The sequence below is a fragment of the Leptopilina heterotoma genome, unplaced genomic scaffold (assembly GCF_015476425.1).
Source record: "Leptopilina heterotoma isolate Lh14 unplaced genomic scaffold, ASM1547642v1 Lhet_212, whole genome shotgun sequence".
NCBI classification, from domain to species: Eukaryota; Metazoa; Arthropoda; class Insecta; order Hymenoptera; family Figitidae; genus Leptopilina; species Leptopilina heterotoma.
Window position 1 is genome coordinate 1068436 of NW_025110930.1, and position 18126 is coordinate 1086561.

General features: G+C 31.7%; 4 protein-coding genes across 4 annotated transcripts; 2 read left to right on the top strand and 2 right to left on the bottom strand.

The window, feature by feature from the left end:
- Window positions 1–28: 28 nt before the first annotated feature.
- Window positions 29–5722, bottom strand: LOC122501665 (UBX domain-containing protein 4). Its single transcript, XM_043611303.1, has 7 exons — window positions 5363–5722; window positions 5012–5146; window positions 4670–4932; window positions 4334–4606; window positions 3949–4257; window positions 3619–3848; window positions 29–1026 (listed from the first exon to the last, which is right to left on the bottom strand). Exons 1-7 carry the CDS (start codon window positions 5442–5444, stop codon window positions 891–893), a joined length of 1428 nt encoding a protein of 475 aa, XP_043467238.1. The 5' UTR covers window positions 5445–5722; the 3' UTR covers window positions 29–890.
- Window positions 5723–6157: 435 nt separating this feature from the next.
- LOC122501663 (partitioning defective 3 homolog) lies at window positions 6158–10523 on the top strand. Its single transcript, XM_043611301.1, has 2 exons — window positions 6158–10149; window positions 10327–10523. The coding sequence occupies exon 1, from the start codon at window positions 6753–6755 to the stop codon at window positions 9621–9623; it is 2871 nt and encodes a 956-aa protein (XP_043467236.1). The 5' UTR covers window positions 6158–6752; the 3' UTR covers window positions 9624–10149; window positions 10327–10523.
- A 144-nt stretch (window positions 10524–10667) lies between these two features.
- LOC122501684 (39S ribosomal protein L10, mitochondrial-like) lies at window positions 10668–11144 on the top strand. Its single transcript, XM_043611343.1, has 2 exons — window positions 10668–10839; window positions 10933–11144. The coding sequence occupies exons 1-2, from the start codon at window positions 10668–10670 to the stop codon at window positions 11142–11144; spliced, it is 384 nt and encodes a 127-aa protein (XP_043467278.1).
- Window positions 11145–11269: 125 nt separating this feature from the next.
- Window positions 11270–18040, bottom strand: LOC122501662. The gene is made up of 9 exons (XM_043611299.1): window positions 14752–18040; window positions 14347–14609; window positions 14101–14272; window positions 13841–13968; window positions 12634–12845; window positions 12263–12374; window positions 12024–12203; window positions 11672–11914; window positions 11270–11528 (listed from the first exon to the last, which is right to left on the bottom strand). Exons 1-9 carry the CDS (start codon window positions 17459–17461, stop codon window positions 11448–11450), a joined length of 4101 nt encoding a protein of 1366 aa, XP_043467234.1. The 5' UTR covers window positions 17462–18040; the 3' UTR covers window positions 11270–11447.
- Window positions 18041–18126: the final 86 nt, after the last annotated feature.

Below are 18126 nucleotides of genomic sequence, written 5' to 3' on the forward strand. Positions count from 1 at the left end.
TCGGGGCGGTACTTGGCAAGCATCTATGTCTTGGGTTCAAATTTTTTATTATATCGCTCAATGAAAATATTCCTGTTCATAATTAATTAATATATTTACAAGAAAAATATTAAAATAATAACAATAGGAGAGCTTTTAAATTTGTTAATATAGAACAATAGGTAAATTAAAAAGAACTTTGAAAGCTCTTTCGCGAACTATTCATTTATATACAGAAAAACATCAATAATTTAACCTATTATCGTGAAGAAAAACTAAGTAATTCGTGAAATTAAATACACATTTACGTTTTTATTATAATAATCTTCGTAAAATATCGCCGGATATTGAATATCCAAATAAAATAGAAATAATAATATTAAAGCAAACGACCTCATATAACACTAAAGATCAAGTAAAAACAATGAATATTAATATTATCTCATTCATTACACATGATACAAAAAATTTTTTTAAAACGGTGTGTCTATATTTTTCTTTTCTATAACTTAAAACAAATTAATTTTCTCCACAAAGTAAATTTCTCACACATTACACATTTTGAAAATGCTTTTAAAGTACATTGAAGTATGTATATTGAAAATAAATTCAAATAAATCTAGTTATATCGTTATCTGTAATTATTGCTGAATATATCACTTTTAATTTCTTAAACGCTCATTCAAATATAACATGTTAGCGATCAATATTAGACCAAAATTGACTTGGAATGGCTATGGATTTGCCAAGTCTGGGAATTAATTTGTTCAATATTGGTCTAATAATGGCCCATACTTGGTCCGATATGCGGAGTACTGGCTCCAAATATTGGACCAACTTTGGCCCCATGAGAAATTTCTCACTGGGTGGATTAGATAATATCTAAAATGTGAGTACTCTGACAATAAATATTACATTTGTTGCGTGGAATTTCCATTCCATGTATTGTTCTCGTCGTCATCGTCTCTAGGCGAATGGAGTCTATGTATGTTGCCTTGAACTTTATACACTTTCGTACTTCCAGACGGTGGATTTCTTCTGTGAAGACTGGAATAAAAATTTATAATAATTAGTTTTTAAAAAAATATTCAAAGCTGAAGATATGAATTCTCATGATTTAAGAATCAGTTAAATGTATTGAATCAATTTATTTGTTGAAAAATGTTCTTAATAACAGGGCTCGAACTAGGTCCATAAATCCCGCCAAAGTCCGTATATTTGCTTGAAGTTCGTGAAAGCAAATTTTTTTGAAAAAAAGATCCGTCAAGTTCGTAATTTGATTGAAAAGGACGAAAAGTTCGTAAATTTGACGATATAATTTGCCGAATTTTATAGAAATTACAAATGATTGCAGAAATTCAATTGTTTTCAAAAGTAATAAAATTCTTCGCAGAAATTCAATTATGTTAAATTTTTTTTAAATTCTCGTCAATACTTCAATTATCTTTATAAAAAATAAAATTCTCCTCCAAAATTCAATTATTTTCAAAATTTTTAATAAAATTCTTGGCAAAATTTCAATTATTTTCAAAAATTTTCCTCAATTTAATGATTTTTAATATCTACTATTTTAATAACATTTTCCAAAAGAATTCAATTATTCAAAATAAATTTAATAAAATTCTACGCAAGCATTTAATCATTTTCATAAAATAATAAAAATTTCACAGGAATTCAATTATTTCCAAATTTTTTTTATAAATGTCTTCGCAATCACTCAATTATGTTCATAAATAATAAAATTTCTACAGACATTCAATTATTTTCTAAAAATAATAAAATTCTGTTTAGAAATTCAATTATTTTTATAAATAATTAAACTCATTGCAAAATTTCAATTAATTTTATTACAGTTTTAATCAAAATTCTCAAAAAAAACTTAAATTTCAAAAAAAATTTTAAAAACTAAAATTCTTCTGAAATTAGTTAAATTTCTTAATATATATTTAATTGATTATTAAAAATAATGGATTTCTAGAAGAATTTTAGTTAAAAACACTAAAACAAATTGAATTTTGAAGCAATTACAAATGATTGAAGAAATTCAATTATTTTCAAAAGTAGTAACATTCTTCTCAGATATTCAATTATTTTCAAAAATTTTAATAAAAATCTTGGCAAAATTTTAATTATTTTCAAAAACTTTCCTCAATTTAATGATTTTTAATATCTACTACTTTAATAAAAATTCCTAAAAGAATTCAATTAGTTAAAAAAAATTGTAATAAAATTCTACGCAAATATTTAATTATTTTCATAAATAATAAAAATTTCACAGGAATTCAATTATTTACAAATTATTTTCATATATTATTCAATTATTTTCATAAATAATAAAAATTTCACAGAAATTCAATTATTTACAAATTATCTTCATATACACGGAGAGAAAAAAAAGAGAGCCGTTTGATTTGGCAAGAGAGCGCTGTTTTCCCTTTATAAAGCGCAACAGTAGCGCTGCAATCGTCGAACGGTTATACTTTTTGAGGAGTATCGGTTCTCTTCTCCACACAAATAGAGCCGCTTACTTTCCAAAAAGTGTACCCGCTTTCCCCAAAAAGGAGAACCGTTCACCCCTCGAGACATCCTCGAGAGTAAGCAGCGTGCTTAACCTCAAGTTGAACGGCTGTTTCGCATTTAACGCAACCGCTCTACCGACAGGTAGAGCCGCTTACTTTTTTTCTCTCCGTGTATTATTCAATTATTTTAATTAAATTCTTTGCGTAACAATTCCATTTTTTTCAAAATAATTTTAATAAAATTCTTCGCATAAATTCAACTATGTTTAAAAATTTACAAAAATTCATGTCAATTTTCATCAAATTTCTAGAAAAATGCAATTATTTTAAAAATTTTTATTATAATTCGTCAAAAGAATTCAATAGTTATTAAATTCTTTATGAAAATTCAATTTCAAGAAACATTCAATTCTTTAATAAAATATTTATCTTTATAGTCAAATAATTGAATTCTCGTAGAATTTTTTAATAAAAATTGATTTTAAAATGGATTTCAGTTAAAATTTTAGATTATAATTGAACATTAAAAGCATTAGAGCGTGAATTTTTAGAAATAATTAAATTGTGAAAAGGTTTGAATTGGAAATTTTTGAAAATCTGAATTCTTCATTTTTTTAACTAACAATTCTGTGGAATTAACTTTTTTTCAGAAAGTTTAATTGTGGATTTTTTTGAAATTGTAGATTGTAAATTATAAACAAATGAATTTGAAAATTGTCAAAAAACTTTTTCGAAAATTATTAAAAATAATAATCGATTTAAAGAAGAATTTTAGTTAAAAATTCACGAAAATAATAATTGAATTGATAATGATTTTATCACTCGGTCATCTGTAATTATATTATAAAAATAAAACACGAAGAAATTGATCACTCCGAGTCGAAGACTCGACTCGGAGTTATCGATATCTTCATGTTTTGTAGTTATGAAAAATTTAATTTATAGTTTCAAGTAAAATGTTGTCTTATTTGACTCGGAATGTTTATATTTTTGTCAGTAATTGGTCCGTAAAGTCCGTATTTTTAAATACTTTCACTGGTTCGAGTCCTGTACTAAGTACTTTCACTTTATCAAATAATAAGTTTAATTAAAACAGAAAATAAGTAATATAAATACTAACCCTCCCATTCGTTGCATATTTGAAGCATCCTGTGAATTTTCATTACCACTATCACTAAATTCTCCCGAATTAGTCTCATCATTTTGTGATCTTCCTGGTCCTCTATTGGGATTGAAAAAATATCGCATTACATAATTATATACTCCAATGACTGGACTGAAAATAGTCCATATAATGCGAGATAAGAAGCCTACGTCATTCGAAGAAGATATAATTGACTTTGAATTCGACTGTGAAAGAAAAAAAGAATGTCATTATGTTAAATGTCAAATACTTGGTAATACTAATTAATATGCGTATACTTAGTATTTACAAATAGTCGTTACTTACATTTAAAGGTAAGACCAAAATCACACACGTTGGAGTCAATCCTAACTCTATGAGAGATTTGTTGTCGTCTTCGGAAAGGAGGTCCTTTCGTGGAAAAGAAGTGGAAAGTGTAAATTGTTGAAAGGGAATTTCAATTTTAGTTGATACGTAATTTCGCAATGTTCCAAGAGTGACCGTGGGTTCAAATTGTCCCATGTGTGTACCACCGGACGGCAGTCTGAATTGAATTCTAGCGAGAGATGAATCATGATTTGTTACAACCGGTGCTATGATTTGTTGTTTTTCGGATGATTGTTGATCAGCCTGTTTCTGTTTTTAAGAACAGATTTATTATCATAAAGTTAAAGGAACTGAATTTCTAAAGAAAAACAATAAGTAAAATTACCTTAAGAGCTAATTCTCTCTCCTTCCGCAATAACTTATCTTGTGCAATTTGCTGTCTAACTCTTTCTCTTGCAGCCGCATCTTCAGCTTTTTCTTTCAGTCTCTCTTCATGCGACTGTTTTATTTCCAGATCACGTTGTTTTAAACGCATTTCCTGCATCTCTCGCTCTCTCTTCCTACGTTCTAATTCTCTGTCCTTTTCTTTCTTTATTTCCTCCTCGATTCGCTGCTTCTTCTGCAATTCAATCAACTGCTGTGCTCGTTTCACCTTTTCCTGTTAATATTACAAAAAAAATATTAGTGACAATTGGATGTACAAAACTCTTCAAGTACGTACCTCATGTGTTAATTCCGAAGTAGCTGGTGGAGCTGCTGAAGTACTTTCTGTACTTGTAACATTTGCCTGAGAATTTTCTGAACTCGCTTTTTGTTCCGACTGTATTAAAGAAGTTGACGAGCCTGAAGCACTTTTTCCTTGTTTCACCAACAGATCATCGATCTTTGCTGCTACCTCTGGAATTTGATAATTACTCGCAATAACTTCTATTGCCAAACCAGCTGTATCGATAAAATAAATACACGGAACAGGAACCACTTGATCTGTTTTTAAATAATTAAGGAAAATAATTCATTTTAAATGCTGATTAAAAATTTTAAATAACAATTAATGAAAGGATACATATTTGTGCAAAAAATCTGTACGTTTCTGTGCCACTCTCTATTTTAATTGCAACAAAGTGATCTTGCTCCAAACGTGAAGATATTTCTGCAGATTGAATAGTTTCCGCAAATTGAGTGGATAATTCATCTTTTCCTATGAATAAAAATAAAAATTATTTTCGATCCGTTTTTGAGTCCTCAAAAATCAAAACATACATTCACTACAGTGATAAATCATTTTCTTTTTCATAAATGTCAAGTTTTAGAAATAAATAATAAAAATTTGTGACATATTGTAGAACGTAATAATAATAATATTTTCAATTTATTTTGACTAATTAACTCTTGAATATAACCTAAATTTTTATACCTTCAATAAAAGCAACAAAAATTGCTTTTTTCTTTTTAGATGCAAGAACTGCTTCTTGAATGCTTCCATCAAACCACTTCATTTTTTAGGCGATTTTTAAAATTATTTCTGACAGATTATTTAATAATTAAAAGTTAATATGATGTAATTTTATCGAATAAAGATCACAGTTCACTAACAATTTTTATTGTTACGCAATATGTATAGTGTCTTATTGTTCAGTGCAAATTTAGCATAATTGTTGATAACTTTCGTTGACGTTTGAAACTATAATTTTATGAAGATAATGAAATGATAGGAAGACACATATACATATAAACAATATGCCATGTCATGCATAACTTCAAACACAGATTTGCCCCCACAGCTGTACATTCAGAAGCGTAATTTAACATTTTACCAACATTTTACGTCTGACTACGTTACACATGTGTCAGACAAAGACAGCAGAGTTGTGACCGTACCTTAATGTCATAATGTAAACATCCTAAAGGCGAAATCACATGTAGATATTTAAACCTATACATTTCTGTACAGCATGCATGTGCATATACCTGCATACAATACATGTAAATAGAAACATGAAGAAGGAACAAAGGAACGGAACCGTAACTGTGTAGTGGTATGAATCAGTGTATGTGTGAGCTCTAAGATGGTGTAGTGAAAAACGTGTGATAGTTGTTCGTGCTTAATTTATGTTTACAAATAAAATAAAAATCTGTCTACAATGGCTCTCTGCTTAAATAAAGGTAAGATACATTTTTTGAAATTATTAAAAATAATTGTTATCGAAATACTTTGGTAGATTACTAGCGGCGTTTTCGTCGCAACCTATATTTTAGTTGTTTCACAGTTCAGATTGTCCACTTTCAGACATTTTTGTTTAGTTCAGTTCGCACACGTTTCGGGGTGTTGAGATATTAGAAATGCGGAACAGAAACAAAATGTCGTAGTTTGATAATTGTGATTGCGTCTGTTTAATGTATTTCATGTTATAATTTATGAACAAATTTTTAATCTATATTGTTGATAATGCCAAAACATTCCATATTCTTTAAGACAAAAGAATTGAAAATTTTAATCTCAAGTATTCTCTTTTAAGTAAATTAAGTGCTTGTGTGTTGTATAAAGTCTCAAGTGTGCTGCGTCGGTGATTCATTTTTACTACAGGATATACGAGTGAATATCAGAAATACTATGTGATTAGTGAACAGGCCACTTTGTTCAAGAAAAATACTTTCCCCTACTCAATTAGAAGAAAGCGATGCAATTAGACTGAAAACTTGTTGCTTATGTTAGAATTTTCGTTGTTTTTATTCAATTGACATTCCAGGAACTTTAGATAGAAATTCGAAACTTGAACGCGAGTAATGTCAAAATCGGAGGGAGTATGAAGGTGACCGTGTGCTTTGATAACGTGCGAGTGGTGGTTCCTTGTGGGGATGGAACGTTGCTTGTTAGGGATTTGATGCATGAAGCTACATTGCGATACAAGAAAGCAACCGGTAAAAGTGATAGTGCTTTGACGATCACCAGTCTCTCCTCTTTAACGGGTGGAGGTCTTCTCGATCCCGATGACAGGTTATGCGATGTAGCTGACGATAGGGAGCAAATCGTCGCTCATTTTATTTATTCCGATGTTATTCACGCTGGGGGCGATGGTGCTAGTTCTGTGGGAACGAATAGTCCCGACTTTTTTCACGGAGGAGATGGTCATCATCATCACCACCATCATCATCATCAACATCATCCACAGTCGAGCAATATTAAGAGAGAAAGTACAAAGAGGTTATCGATGCATGTACTTTCCACTAGAGAACCATACCTCACTACTTATTCAGCGCAGTCATTACCGCGAGAGTCACGTCGAAAGGAGCCTCTAGGACAGGATGCAAAATCATTTTATGAGTTGTCTAATTTTCCACTTAAAAGCAATGACGAAGGTGAGATTCGAGAAATTGTTATTAAAAATGAAGCTGGTCCCTTGGGACTGCATGTTGTTCCCTGCTATGATTTATCGGGAAACGATCAGGGTCTTCGGGTTGAAGGAATTGAGCCAAATGGAAGGATAGCGAAGGATGGTCAGATTGAATTACATGATAATATTATTAAAATAAATGGTCACAATTTGTTGCGCATGCCTTTTTCTAAAGTGCAGGAGATATTTAGAACGTGCATGAGTGAGCCTTGTTTAAATATATCAGTTTTGAAGCATAAGAAAAAGAATATTGAAAAGTCTGTACAGAAAAGTCCTGGTAATACAAGTAAGGACAAAATAGAAACTGAGGAGAATGTTAAGAAATTACAGGGTACTAATTATAATATTCTTCAAACAGCAAACACTCGAAAGATAGGAAAGATGATAGAAATTGAATTGACCAAGGGGGGCAATGGTTTGGGATTCAGCGTCACAACACGAGACAATCCAGCAGGTGGCCACTGTCCAATTTACATAAAAAATATTTTACCCAAAGGTGCAGCGGTGGAAGACGGACGGCTGAAACCAGGTGATAGATTGTTGGAGGTAAATAAAAAGGAAATGACCGGAAAAAGTCAAGATGAGGTCGTCGCTTTGTTGAGGAGTATTTTACCAGGAGGTAAAGTGAAGCTGTTGGTGTCACGTCAAGAAGAAGTGTCTGCGAATACATCCGACTCGCAAATTGTAGTGCCTGTTTCCGATTCCGTCAACACTTCCAGGAACTCTCAATCATCTCATCGCTCTCCAATAAAGAAGAGCGACGAGGAAAAATTGGATTCATACAGCATGGATAAATTCAATTTCAAAACAATTCAGATTTCTGACGAAGTAGTTTTATCCCCTAAGAAGAATCGAATGATTTTGACTCTAGACATTCCAGTACATGATTCCGAGAAAGCAGGACTAGGAGTAAGTGTGAAAGGTAAAACGAGTAGTAATGACGATAATACTAACGTCGACTTAGGTATATTTATTAAAAGTGTCTTGCACGGAGGAGCCGCATCCAGGGACGGTCGTTTACGAACAAATGATCAACTGCTCAACGTGAATGGAGTCTCTCTATTGGGACTTTCGAATTCCGATGCTATGGAGACTTTGAGACGTGCTATGCTCAATACAAATAGTTCAGTCACTGGGGTTATTTCTCTGACGATAGCCAGACGTGTCTCTTCTTACGACACGTGCGAGAAACACTTTGTTGACAATGTGCCTTCTCATGGAAAATTAGAATCTGTTAACACTGTATATATTTCAGATTCCTCGAAACGCAATGAAGGTAAAGTTAAAGATATTAAAAATAATGTCAATTCTCCATCAGATTCGCTGGACAATGGATCTCTACTGTCGTCAGCTTCAGCCTCCCCTTGGAACCCAGTTATAGACAGACTAACTGAACAATACAACAAGAATAGTCTGCGCAACGAGAGTTACTGTATTGCCACCAACAAGATATGGATGGAGCCATCGAGTAACATCAACGTTAACGTTAAGAAATTAACTCTGCCTCAAAATGGTGATCGCTTAGATTCAGTATTATTGGAAGATTCCAATCACGATAGTCATGGTAATGAAATCAAAAGGAACTCTGAAGATAAGGACAGTCAGTATTCCGGAGATCCTACGTACGATAGCCAATTATCTTTGGAGGAATTCAACTCTCCCACAAATAAATTTTCACGTGACGCCCTAGGTCGACAAAGTATGTCCGAAAAGAGACATGCCGTTCTGGATGCTAAAAATACGGACACTTACAAGAGGAACAAGAAATTACGGGAAGGAAGAGAGAACAAAAGTGCCGAGCACAACAGCCATTCCGAGGACGTTGGTGACGAGGGGAAACGCGGATACAATGTTGAGAAGTTCGAAAAGCTCGGAGACAAAGTGGGGGAAAGTTCGTCGTTCGATAGCAATAGGAAGCATTACGATAAGAAGTATGTGGAGCAACCTCAACCAGAGTACTTATACACTATTCCAGGATGCAACAATAAGCATTCATCGCCTAGGAAACATTGGCTTGTTGACGATGTTCATAGCAATAACATTCCAAACGCGAATAATTTTAACGAGGTAAGAGAAGGATTCTCCAACACACGCGGCGATGTCAAGCAGGCATCATTAAATTCTGCTCTGGATGATCGATACAAACGTTCCAGAAAAAAGGGTGGAATTCGATCAATGCTGCGTCTAGGAAAAAATAGAAAGTCACTTAATTTTGGCGACAATTTAGAAAATCGACATGAAACTAATAATTACTGTAGTGGAACAATTAATTACATTTCGTAAGTTTTTTAAACAAATTTTTAAAATTGAATTTTAACGATAATTATTAATATGTACATATATATTAATATGTATGAAAATTGAATATAAATTGAATAACAAGAAATTATCTTTCTATCATATGACTGAATTGTCTAGAAACAATTGTTATATATATATATATACATATATCAAATTGCAAGTACAGTCGTAGGCATAATGAGCCTACTTGTAAATTTACGAAAAGGACCTGGTTTTAAGTGCCTTATATCTGCATACTAAATACTAAAAGTAAAGAAATGATAGAATTTTGTATATATTTAATTTTGTACTTAATTTTATAATTTGACTACGTTCCACACTGAACGTGCAATGAAAATGTACGTTATGAATGAAAATCGCAAGCACCTTAATAACAATTCAACTAAAACACCAATTTTACCACCAGCCAACTATATTTTTGATAACTGCAAGATATGGAAAAAATCAACTACTTTCTGATCCAGAAATTATTCTTCAATGTGAAAAAATATTCTATATTCTAGTTTAGGTAAGATTTTGCTTTCATTCAAAACAGGTTACTATTTTTATATTATCAATAATAATATACAATCTAGTTGTGAAATCAAAATTAAAAAATATTGCATGCATATATCTTTTTTATACTTGTTTAATATTTTCTCTTCTTTACTACATTTTCATTTGAATTTTTTCACTTTTGTTCCAGTGTTACAGACAGCTCAAAAATCAGTATCGCTTCAGCAGATTCGATTTCGTTCTAAAATAAACATACAAAGACCAAAACCCTTCCATCATGAACGAGGAAAAGTAATGGAATTTTTGACGCCATTCTATGCGAATCCAGATAAAGGAAAAAAATTATGGGAAGTTTGCCACAAAGGAAAGAAGAAGGAAGAACAAAAATTTATTGCGAATCCTTATCAAACTATAATAGCTAGAGAAATTTTAAATTGGTTCAATAATTCCAAAATGGTTGGATTCTTTCATCTGAATTCGATTAAAGCTGAAAATGAATTCAATTTTAAAGTTAATTTGAAGATGTATAACATGTATTCAAAAGTGTACGGACGTCGTTTAATGAAAATAGCAGTAACGGATACAGTTTATGAACCTGTACTTAAACTCTTCTCCTCACCAGTTATGTTAGTGTTTAGTCCTGAGGCCAATGTCAATGCACTTGTTAAAGCTGCTAAAAAGACGCCTGAAGTAATTTTAATGGGTAAAATTTTCAAATAATTGTTTAGAAAAAAAATAATTTAATAATACTAAGTTAGAATTTCTAAATATGTGTTAAAATATTTTTGTTTTACAGCTGGCATACTTGAAGGAAAGTTGTTGAATCGAACTAAATTTTTGGAATACGGAAATATGGATCTAACATCAGCTCAAGTCGGATTGGTTTCAGTATTACAAAGTGCAGGTGGTAACAATTTGAATAGGCAACTAACTCATCATCAGTCAACATTAGTAACAAGGTTGGAACAAATTAGTACATCGAAATCAACTTGCGATAATAATGATTAACTGGTGCATATGTTAAACTTTTTTTATTGGTATATTGATAATGTATCATACGTAAGAATTATGTGAAGCTTTAAGGAATCTAAATTTAGGCACTACATATAACATAAATAATTTTTTAAACATGATTAGTGAGATTAGATACTGTTTTATTCACTTTACCATTATCACATGACGTTCATATATTATATAAAGAAATATTTTTAAAGAATATTTAAAAGTTACAATTCTCTAGAAAGCAAAATTTTATTACATGGTTAAAATTTTAATTTCACCAGTTGGCAATCTTAAAACTTTTGTGATATTCTAATGGCAATAATTGCATCGAGGATGACACTTCACTCCATTTTCTCCACATTTACAACCTCCGGAAGTATCTCCCTTGCCCTAAAAAATACATGATTTATTAATGGAAATTTGTAATCTTGAAAAAAAAATTAAAATATTTAACTGATGAAATATTTTTCTTTAGAAAAAATTGTCGATCTTATTTGATGAAAAGAATTTTGAATTGATTTTAATATACTTACAGCAGGCCCCCAGCGAGGACCCTTTGTGACCCAACAAATTTCAGTTTTACATATTGAGCATCGAAGCCAGTCACAGCCCCACTTTTTCATGACAATAACAGCACACGTGGGGCAAGGAAGAGCCTCTCCTCTGTTTACCATTTCTTCTAAAACAGCTTCAGTCCTTTCAGATTCTTCATTCGTTTCTTTTGAAAGTCTCAATTCGTCTTGATATTGTCGACAATTTTTCCCCATGTGAATAACCTGTATTTAAATTGAAACAATTTGATTAATCCACAGACACTAATCTAATTAATCTACTATTCTACTTGTAAAAGATTGAATGATTATGTTTTTTAGCCAGAAAAATTACCTGACATGTTAAACAGTTGTTATTATGACACACGGGACAAAAGAAGTTGTTGACATTATCGTCGTAAATGCACCAGCCTGGACAGTTTGGAGTCTTGCAATGAAACGCGTTCCCGGCATTGTTCTCAGCTTCTGCGATTGACTTCGATAGGTGTTGCTGATAAACTTTCGGCGCCACAAGCTAAACGTGAGCATCGTCAGTGGTCTGAATGTATTGCATCATATTAAGAAATTACTTACTGCCTTGATTTCTCGTTCCTGGAGAGTTGACTCGCAAGTATATACAGCATCTCGATATGGACATTGCACTTCGGCTTCTTCGCAATAAACAATCGTATTGGTGACGCATAACCTACAGAAAGAAAATAAATATTACGGTAAAGAAAACTTTAATCAACAATTCTCTTCAAAACTAATTGAATCTGTTTCGAGAAATTTTCAATTATCAAAACTTTACAGGAAAGAAGATGGATCATTTTCAGTTTTGAGGCAGAACTTAATTTTCATTTTAGTACTGCATAAGAAGTATTTAAGAAACTGAAATTGATCCACTTGGTACTGAATTAGAAAATTATTTCCAATCAAACATTTTGTTTATTAAAAGCAAAAACCTGCAGAACGTATGCAGACAATCTCTTAGGGTTACTCCTTCTTCTGGAGCGTAGGTTACGAAACATATCGGACAATCGAAAGGCTCTGAATTCGGAATTAAATCACGATTTTCCAAAGACATTAATTCTTCATAACGTTTCAACTTGATTTCCTCGGAATTTTTTTCTGTTTTAATATGTTTAAAACTTATTCCTGGATTTCCTTCGTACTTCTGGTAAATTAAAAAGATTGTTAATAATGTACTATTAAAATGTTTACATAAAATCAGAGAACATCACGAAAGTTTTGTTTTATTTTAGTTTCTGAGTCTATACAAAAGTAGAAACTGAGTTTAGTTTCATGACAACCAGAAACTAAAGTAAAAGAATAATTTTATTTCAGTGTGAATCCAAAATAAATATTTGAGAAACCTAATTATTTAATGTAATAAAATGTCACAGCAAAAAAAGTCAGTTTTTTTTAAAAAATGATCCATAAAGTCCGTAAATTCGATTGAGAAAGGACGAAAAGTTCGTAAATTGTACGATATAATTTGGAGAATTTTAAAAAAATTACAAATGAATGCAGAAATTCAATTGTTTTCAAAAGTAATAAAATTCATATGGCTTCGAAACTTTAGTTTCGTTTTAGTTTTGATTCCTGCACCAAAACTAAATTATTTTTTCGTTTTTATTTAGTTTCGAAGCCATCTTGCAGAAATTCAATTTTCAAATTTTTTTAAAAATTCCCGTCAAAATTTCAATTATCTTTAGAAATAATTAAATTCTTTTCCGAAATTCAATTATTTTCAAAAATTTGAATAAAATTTTTTTTATATTATTTGAAGTTTTTATTTTCCAATACATATTTAATTGAAGAATTTACGAATAATAGAAATTTCGTAAAATTGAATTATGTAAACAAGTGAATCTGAAAATTGTCAAAGAACTTTTTCGAAAATTATTAGAAATAATCGATTTAATGAAGAATAAAATGATTTTATCACTCGGTCATCATATCTTCATGTTTTACAGTTATGATAAATTTAATTTATAGTTTTAAGTAAAATGTTCTCTTATTTCACTCGGACTTATATTTTTCTCAGTAATTGGTCGTTAATTTTAAATTTTTTGTCCGTAAAGTTTGTATTTTTAATTACTTTCACTGGTTCAAGTTCTGATGTAGTTTTCTTTCGGCATCGGTCGGTTTTTATTTTGTCAAACGTACCTTTTCTTCTGTTTCGTCCACTGTTATTACAGTTTCAGGTAATATTTCCACTTTTTTAATGTTCAATTTCTCGATTTCCTCCACAACATTAGACTTTTCAGGCTGACTCACATCGGCTGAAGTAATTTCTAAGTACAATATTAATAAGATTCATCATTACTAAAAATAATTTGTAATTAAATTTAAAAAAATTATTTCCAAATTGTCTTGTTAGGTGCAAATTTGACATTCGAACTCTGAATACCAGAATCTGTACATACCGGGAGCGACAAGATATAAAAATATCGATTCAGTCGTTTGTAATTCTTCTAAAGTAGAGTTTTCATTTTCGGCTAAATTTTTTCCAATAATCCATCGTTGAATGTTTGTAGGTATTTCAAATTCGAGGGAAATTTTCGCTTTCAACTGCGCTACTGTCATATTTAGAGGGAGCTTGAAATAATATATTCAATAAAAACGTATTTTTGTAAATAATAATTATACAAATGTGAATTATTGATAGTTACCAGAAGTGGAATCGGTCCTTGATGTCCCTCTTTATCTTCAATATACATGTTGATATTTATTTCTCGTGTATTATTAATGGAACGCTGTCGAATTACCGAACATTGAATTTTTAGCTCTGCAAGTTCTTTAGCAAATATTGATGCTTGCTGATGGTTTCCGGATGCAATCGCAGCTTCTAATTTCTTTAGTAATTTATTCACAGCCAGTGTATTCATATTTTGTTTCTGTACATCATTAAAATTACGTTGTTGACGATTATTTCCTGAAACGCAAAGTTAAACTTACTGAAGTTAAAATGTTTTTCTTGTTGATTTAATGGCTTTTTGCAAAAGTTAGTTAAAATAATGTAAAGTGATACTTGCTTAAGTTAAAACAATAGAAATCGAAAGAAGAAGTAGACCTACCTGGAAGGATTAATATTTCTTGTTGATTGAATTTAGCAGAAAGAGGTTTACTTTTTTCCACTTCTTCTTTCCTCTTCAGCAACAGTTCCGCAGGTTGAACGTTTATTACAGGTCGTAGCGGTAGAATTATTTTATTGGAACAAGAAGGCTGTTGAGTAACATTAGCATAGATATTCTCAAGCCAAGGTGTTTTCACAAGTTTGATGGCTTCAATTTCGTCAAACTCCTTTGGCCTTATTAAATGGAATTTATTTAATTTGTATTTTGTTGCCGTCCCACACTCACCTCGTTTGTTCGTAAATATTTGATTCATGTTTTGCTTCGACGTCGATGGAAAATTAATAACTTTTTTCACATTACCACTTGTTTGAGCTGCCGATGAAACTTTTAGCTTCTTTTCCTCACGTACCTCAGTTACAAATTTCTCTTGACGTAATAGTTGAGTACTTGGTTTCTCTAAAATATCTTCTTTTAAATTAGTATTAGTAGTAGTAAATGCATTGAGATCATTAAAAGTACTTGTGGAAGATTTATTATTTACATTGGGGATTTCTGAATGATTCTGAATAATTTTCTTTCCCTTGGATCGTTTGGGTAGAGAATGCTTCATTTCTTTCAAAATTTCCTTCAAGTCGATTGTAACTGGAGCGTCTTGAGTGTGTGGTGTCGATAAGTTTTTTGTCGTTACTTCATCTGTTTTCTGAAGGTCAATTGATTTTGATATTTTTTCTGTCTCAGATTTATTTAATAACTGTTTAACAGACGTAGTTTTTTGCGAAGTTTCTATTTCACTTAAAAAATCAGTTTGATTTGAGGTGCTTGCTTTAGCTTCATTTCTCGAATTATTTATTTTACCCTTTTTGATGTTATTCTCTAGTTGTTTGTCAATTTCATTGAATATTAAATCTAATTCTCGAATTATAATCAATGGTGGATTATCTGCTTGAAAAATTTGTTTATTGAACGAATTCTTATTGAATGATGAAGCATTTTTTGTGTCGGGTAATCCGTTCTCGATACTGTTTAACCTTCTTTCTGTTGTAAAATTTTCTTGCTTTTCGACTTTAGTTTCCTCCCGTTTTTGAATTTTTTCAACTATTTTCTCTTGAGTATCATTTTTGTTTAGTCGTGTTTTATTCTTGGAGTTTTGTTTTAATTTTGGAGACTTTTGATGCGAGATGAAGTACCTAGAAAGATCTTGCTTTTGTTCAAATCTTCTTTCAACTTTGTTCTTTTGTTCGCTGGACCCAATGTCACTGAGGGAAGAATTTTTACTCTGATTTTGAATTCTGTCACTTAAATCAACTCTCTGGGTTGTTGGGGAATTTTTAGAAAAATAATTCGTATTCACAGTAACTTTTGACAGATTTGTTATAGCGTTAAATTTTGAAATCAAAGCACGAGTACTTTTTCTGGGAGAAGAGGGGACAAAGTCTTCATTATCGGTAGATTTATCTACCTTCAAGTCGGAAATATTATTGTTCTGCAAAAATGACGACACCTTTGCTCTGGCTTGCTCTTCCTGAACAATGGCAGCAGCTTCTTTGTCAAGTTCACTGATATTAGTCAAAATGGAAATACCTGATTTTCGTTTATCTCTTCTGTCTTCTGAATTTCGGTCCGTTCGGTGAAAGAAATTCAACTTTGAGAGCGAACCGTCGAAGGGAAAATAAGTGACCGAAGAGGCGCAATCTTCCCGCTTTTCACTTGATGTTGAACTTGGATAAATATCTTTTTTGCTTGCTGTGTTGGAATCAAAAACACTTCGCTTATACCAGGGACGAGGCATTGCTCTATCGAATGATTGCACTAACGTTGAGGACTGACTTTCCTTTCCTTTGACAATTTCAGCATCAAAAATTGCTTCTTCTGTCGAATTGGAATCACTGGAATTTTTCGGCAGGAGAATTCCACCTCGTAATATTAATGTGTCATTACTAATGGTCGGAGAAATTTCTTTGTCATTTGAAATGTAAGAGTTTGTTTTAATGGTTTTTTTACCTTTCAAATTGGTGTCATCTGGAGGTGGTGGTGCTTGTCGTTTGGTCCGTCTTTTCGTTTTAAATGACGACTGTCTGGCATTGCTGTTGGAAGCAGGAGGATTTGGGGCACGACGTTTACCTTTTACATGCACTTTTTTGCCCTTTAGCGAATTACACCACTTATTCTCTGGTGCAGGAATGTTTCCACATGAATTAAAGGAATTCGATGGCTGAAGAGAGTACCTTTCGGTAATATCCCTTTTTTGTAAAAAAGTACTCGGTAGAGTGTAATTGACATTCGCCAAGTTATTACCCGTTTTTTCAAGCAATTTTACAGCACCCGAACCAAAGGGACCGATATCCACTGACAATTGTTGTGGGAAATTGAGATTCAAATCATTACACTCTTGAAATACACCAGCTTGAAAAGCAAAACTATGAACAGTTGTTGTGCTATAAAACGTAGATACACTTTCGGTACTTGACGAGAGATTCTCTTCCTCAAAATTTGTACTTTTACTGGAAACTTTCTTGCGACGTTTTCCAATTGTCGAGGAAGTGCGATTGCCCCGCTTGAGCCACTTGAATAACGAAAACCGATTATTTCCTCTGACAAAAGATGCTGCTTTCGTTTCAGTTCTATTAGAGGGTGATACTCCGCTGCCTATTTCTGAATTCTCGACAGAAGAAATTGCTTGACTTGTTGTACCATTGAAATACTCGCACATTCTCCTTCTCTCTCACTCTCTGTTTCTCTCTTTCTCACTGCACTACTGTTTTAAAATGTATCACAAAATTGTTAGTCGTCAGTTCGGGTTGTACGTCTTTTTCGGTCTCTTCCCTCTCCTCTTTGCGTATCGCGATTTCACCAAGTTTTGCAAAAAATTTTAAGCACACTCCCACTACTCGATCATTATAATTTTCACACAAATAAATTATACTCGACTTAATCGATTAAATATTACGGTTGACTATAATTAGAATGACACCTTCAAAAAAAATGAAAAGCACTAATGATTTTTGACGAGAAAGAAGGTGATGTTGCTGAACTCACGACAAAGATACGTGATTTCACTATTAATAGATGGATCATGCTTCTCCCGGCGTGGGTTATTTTCAAGTCCACTTTATACTTGGAAAGAGAAGAGATATATTTCTTAAAAATATCTTATTCTCATATCAAATTAATTTTTTCACAAAGTCTTTTGTACCAAGGAATTCTTCGTGTTGTATCAAAGTAAACGTTATTTTAGTATGAAACATTTTTGAAAAACAGAAATTTTTTTATTTTCAACATAAATTAATCAGAAATTATATGGACTCATTTGTACTTTTAAAGCTTTTTTTAAAACAAAATTTATTAAATACATTATTGTCAAGATTCTTCTTTGTC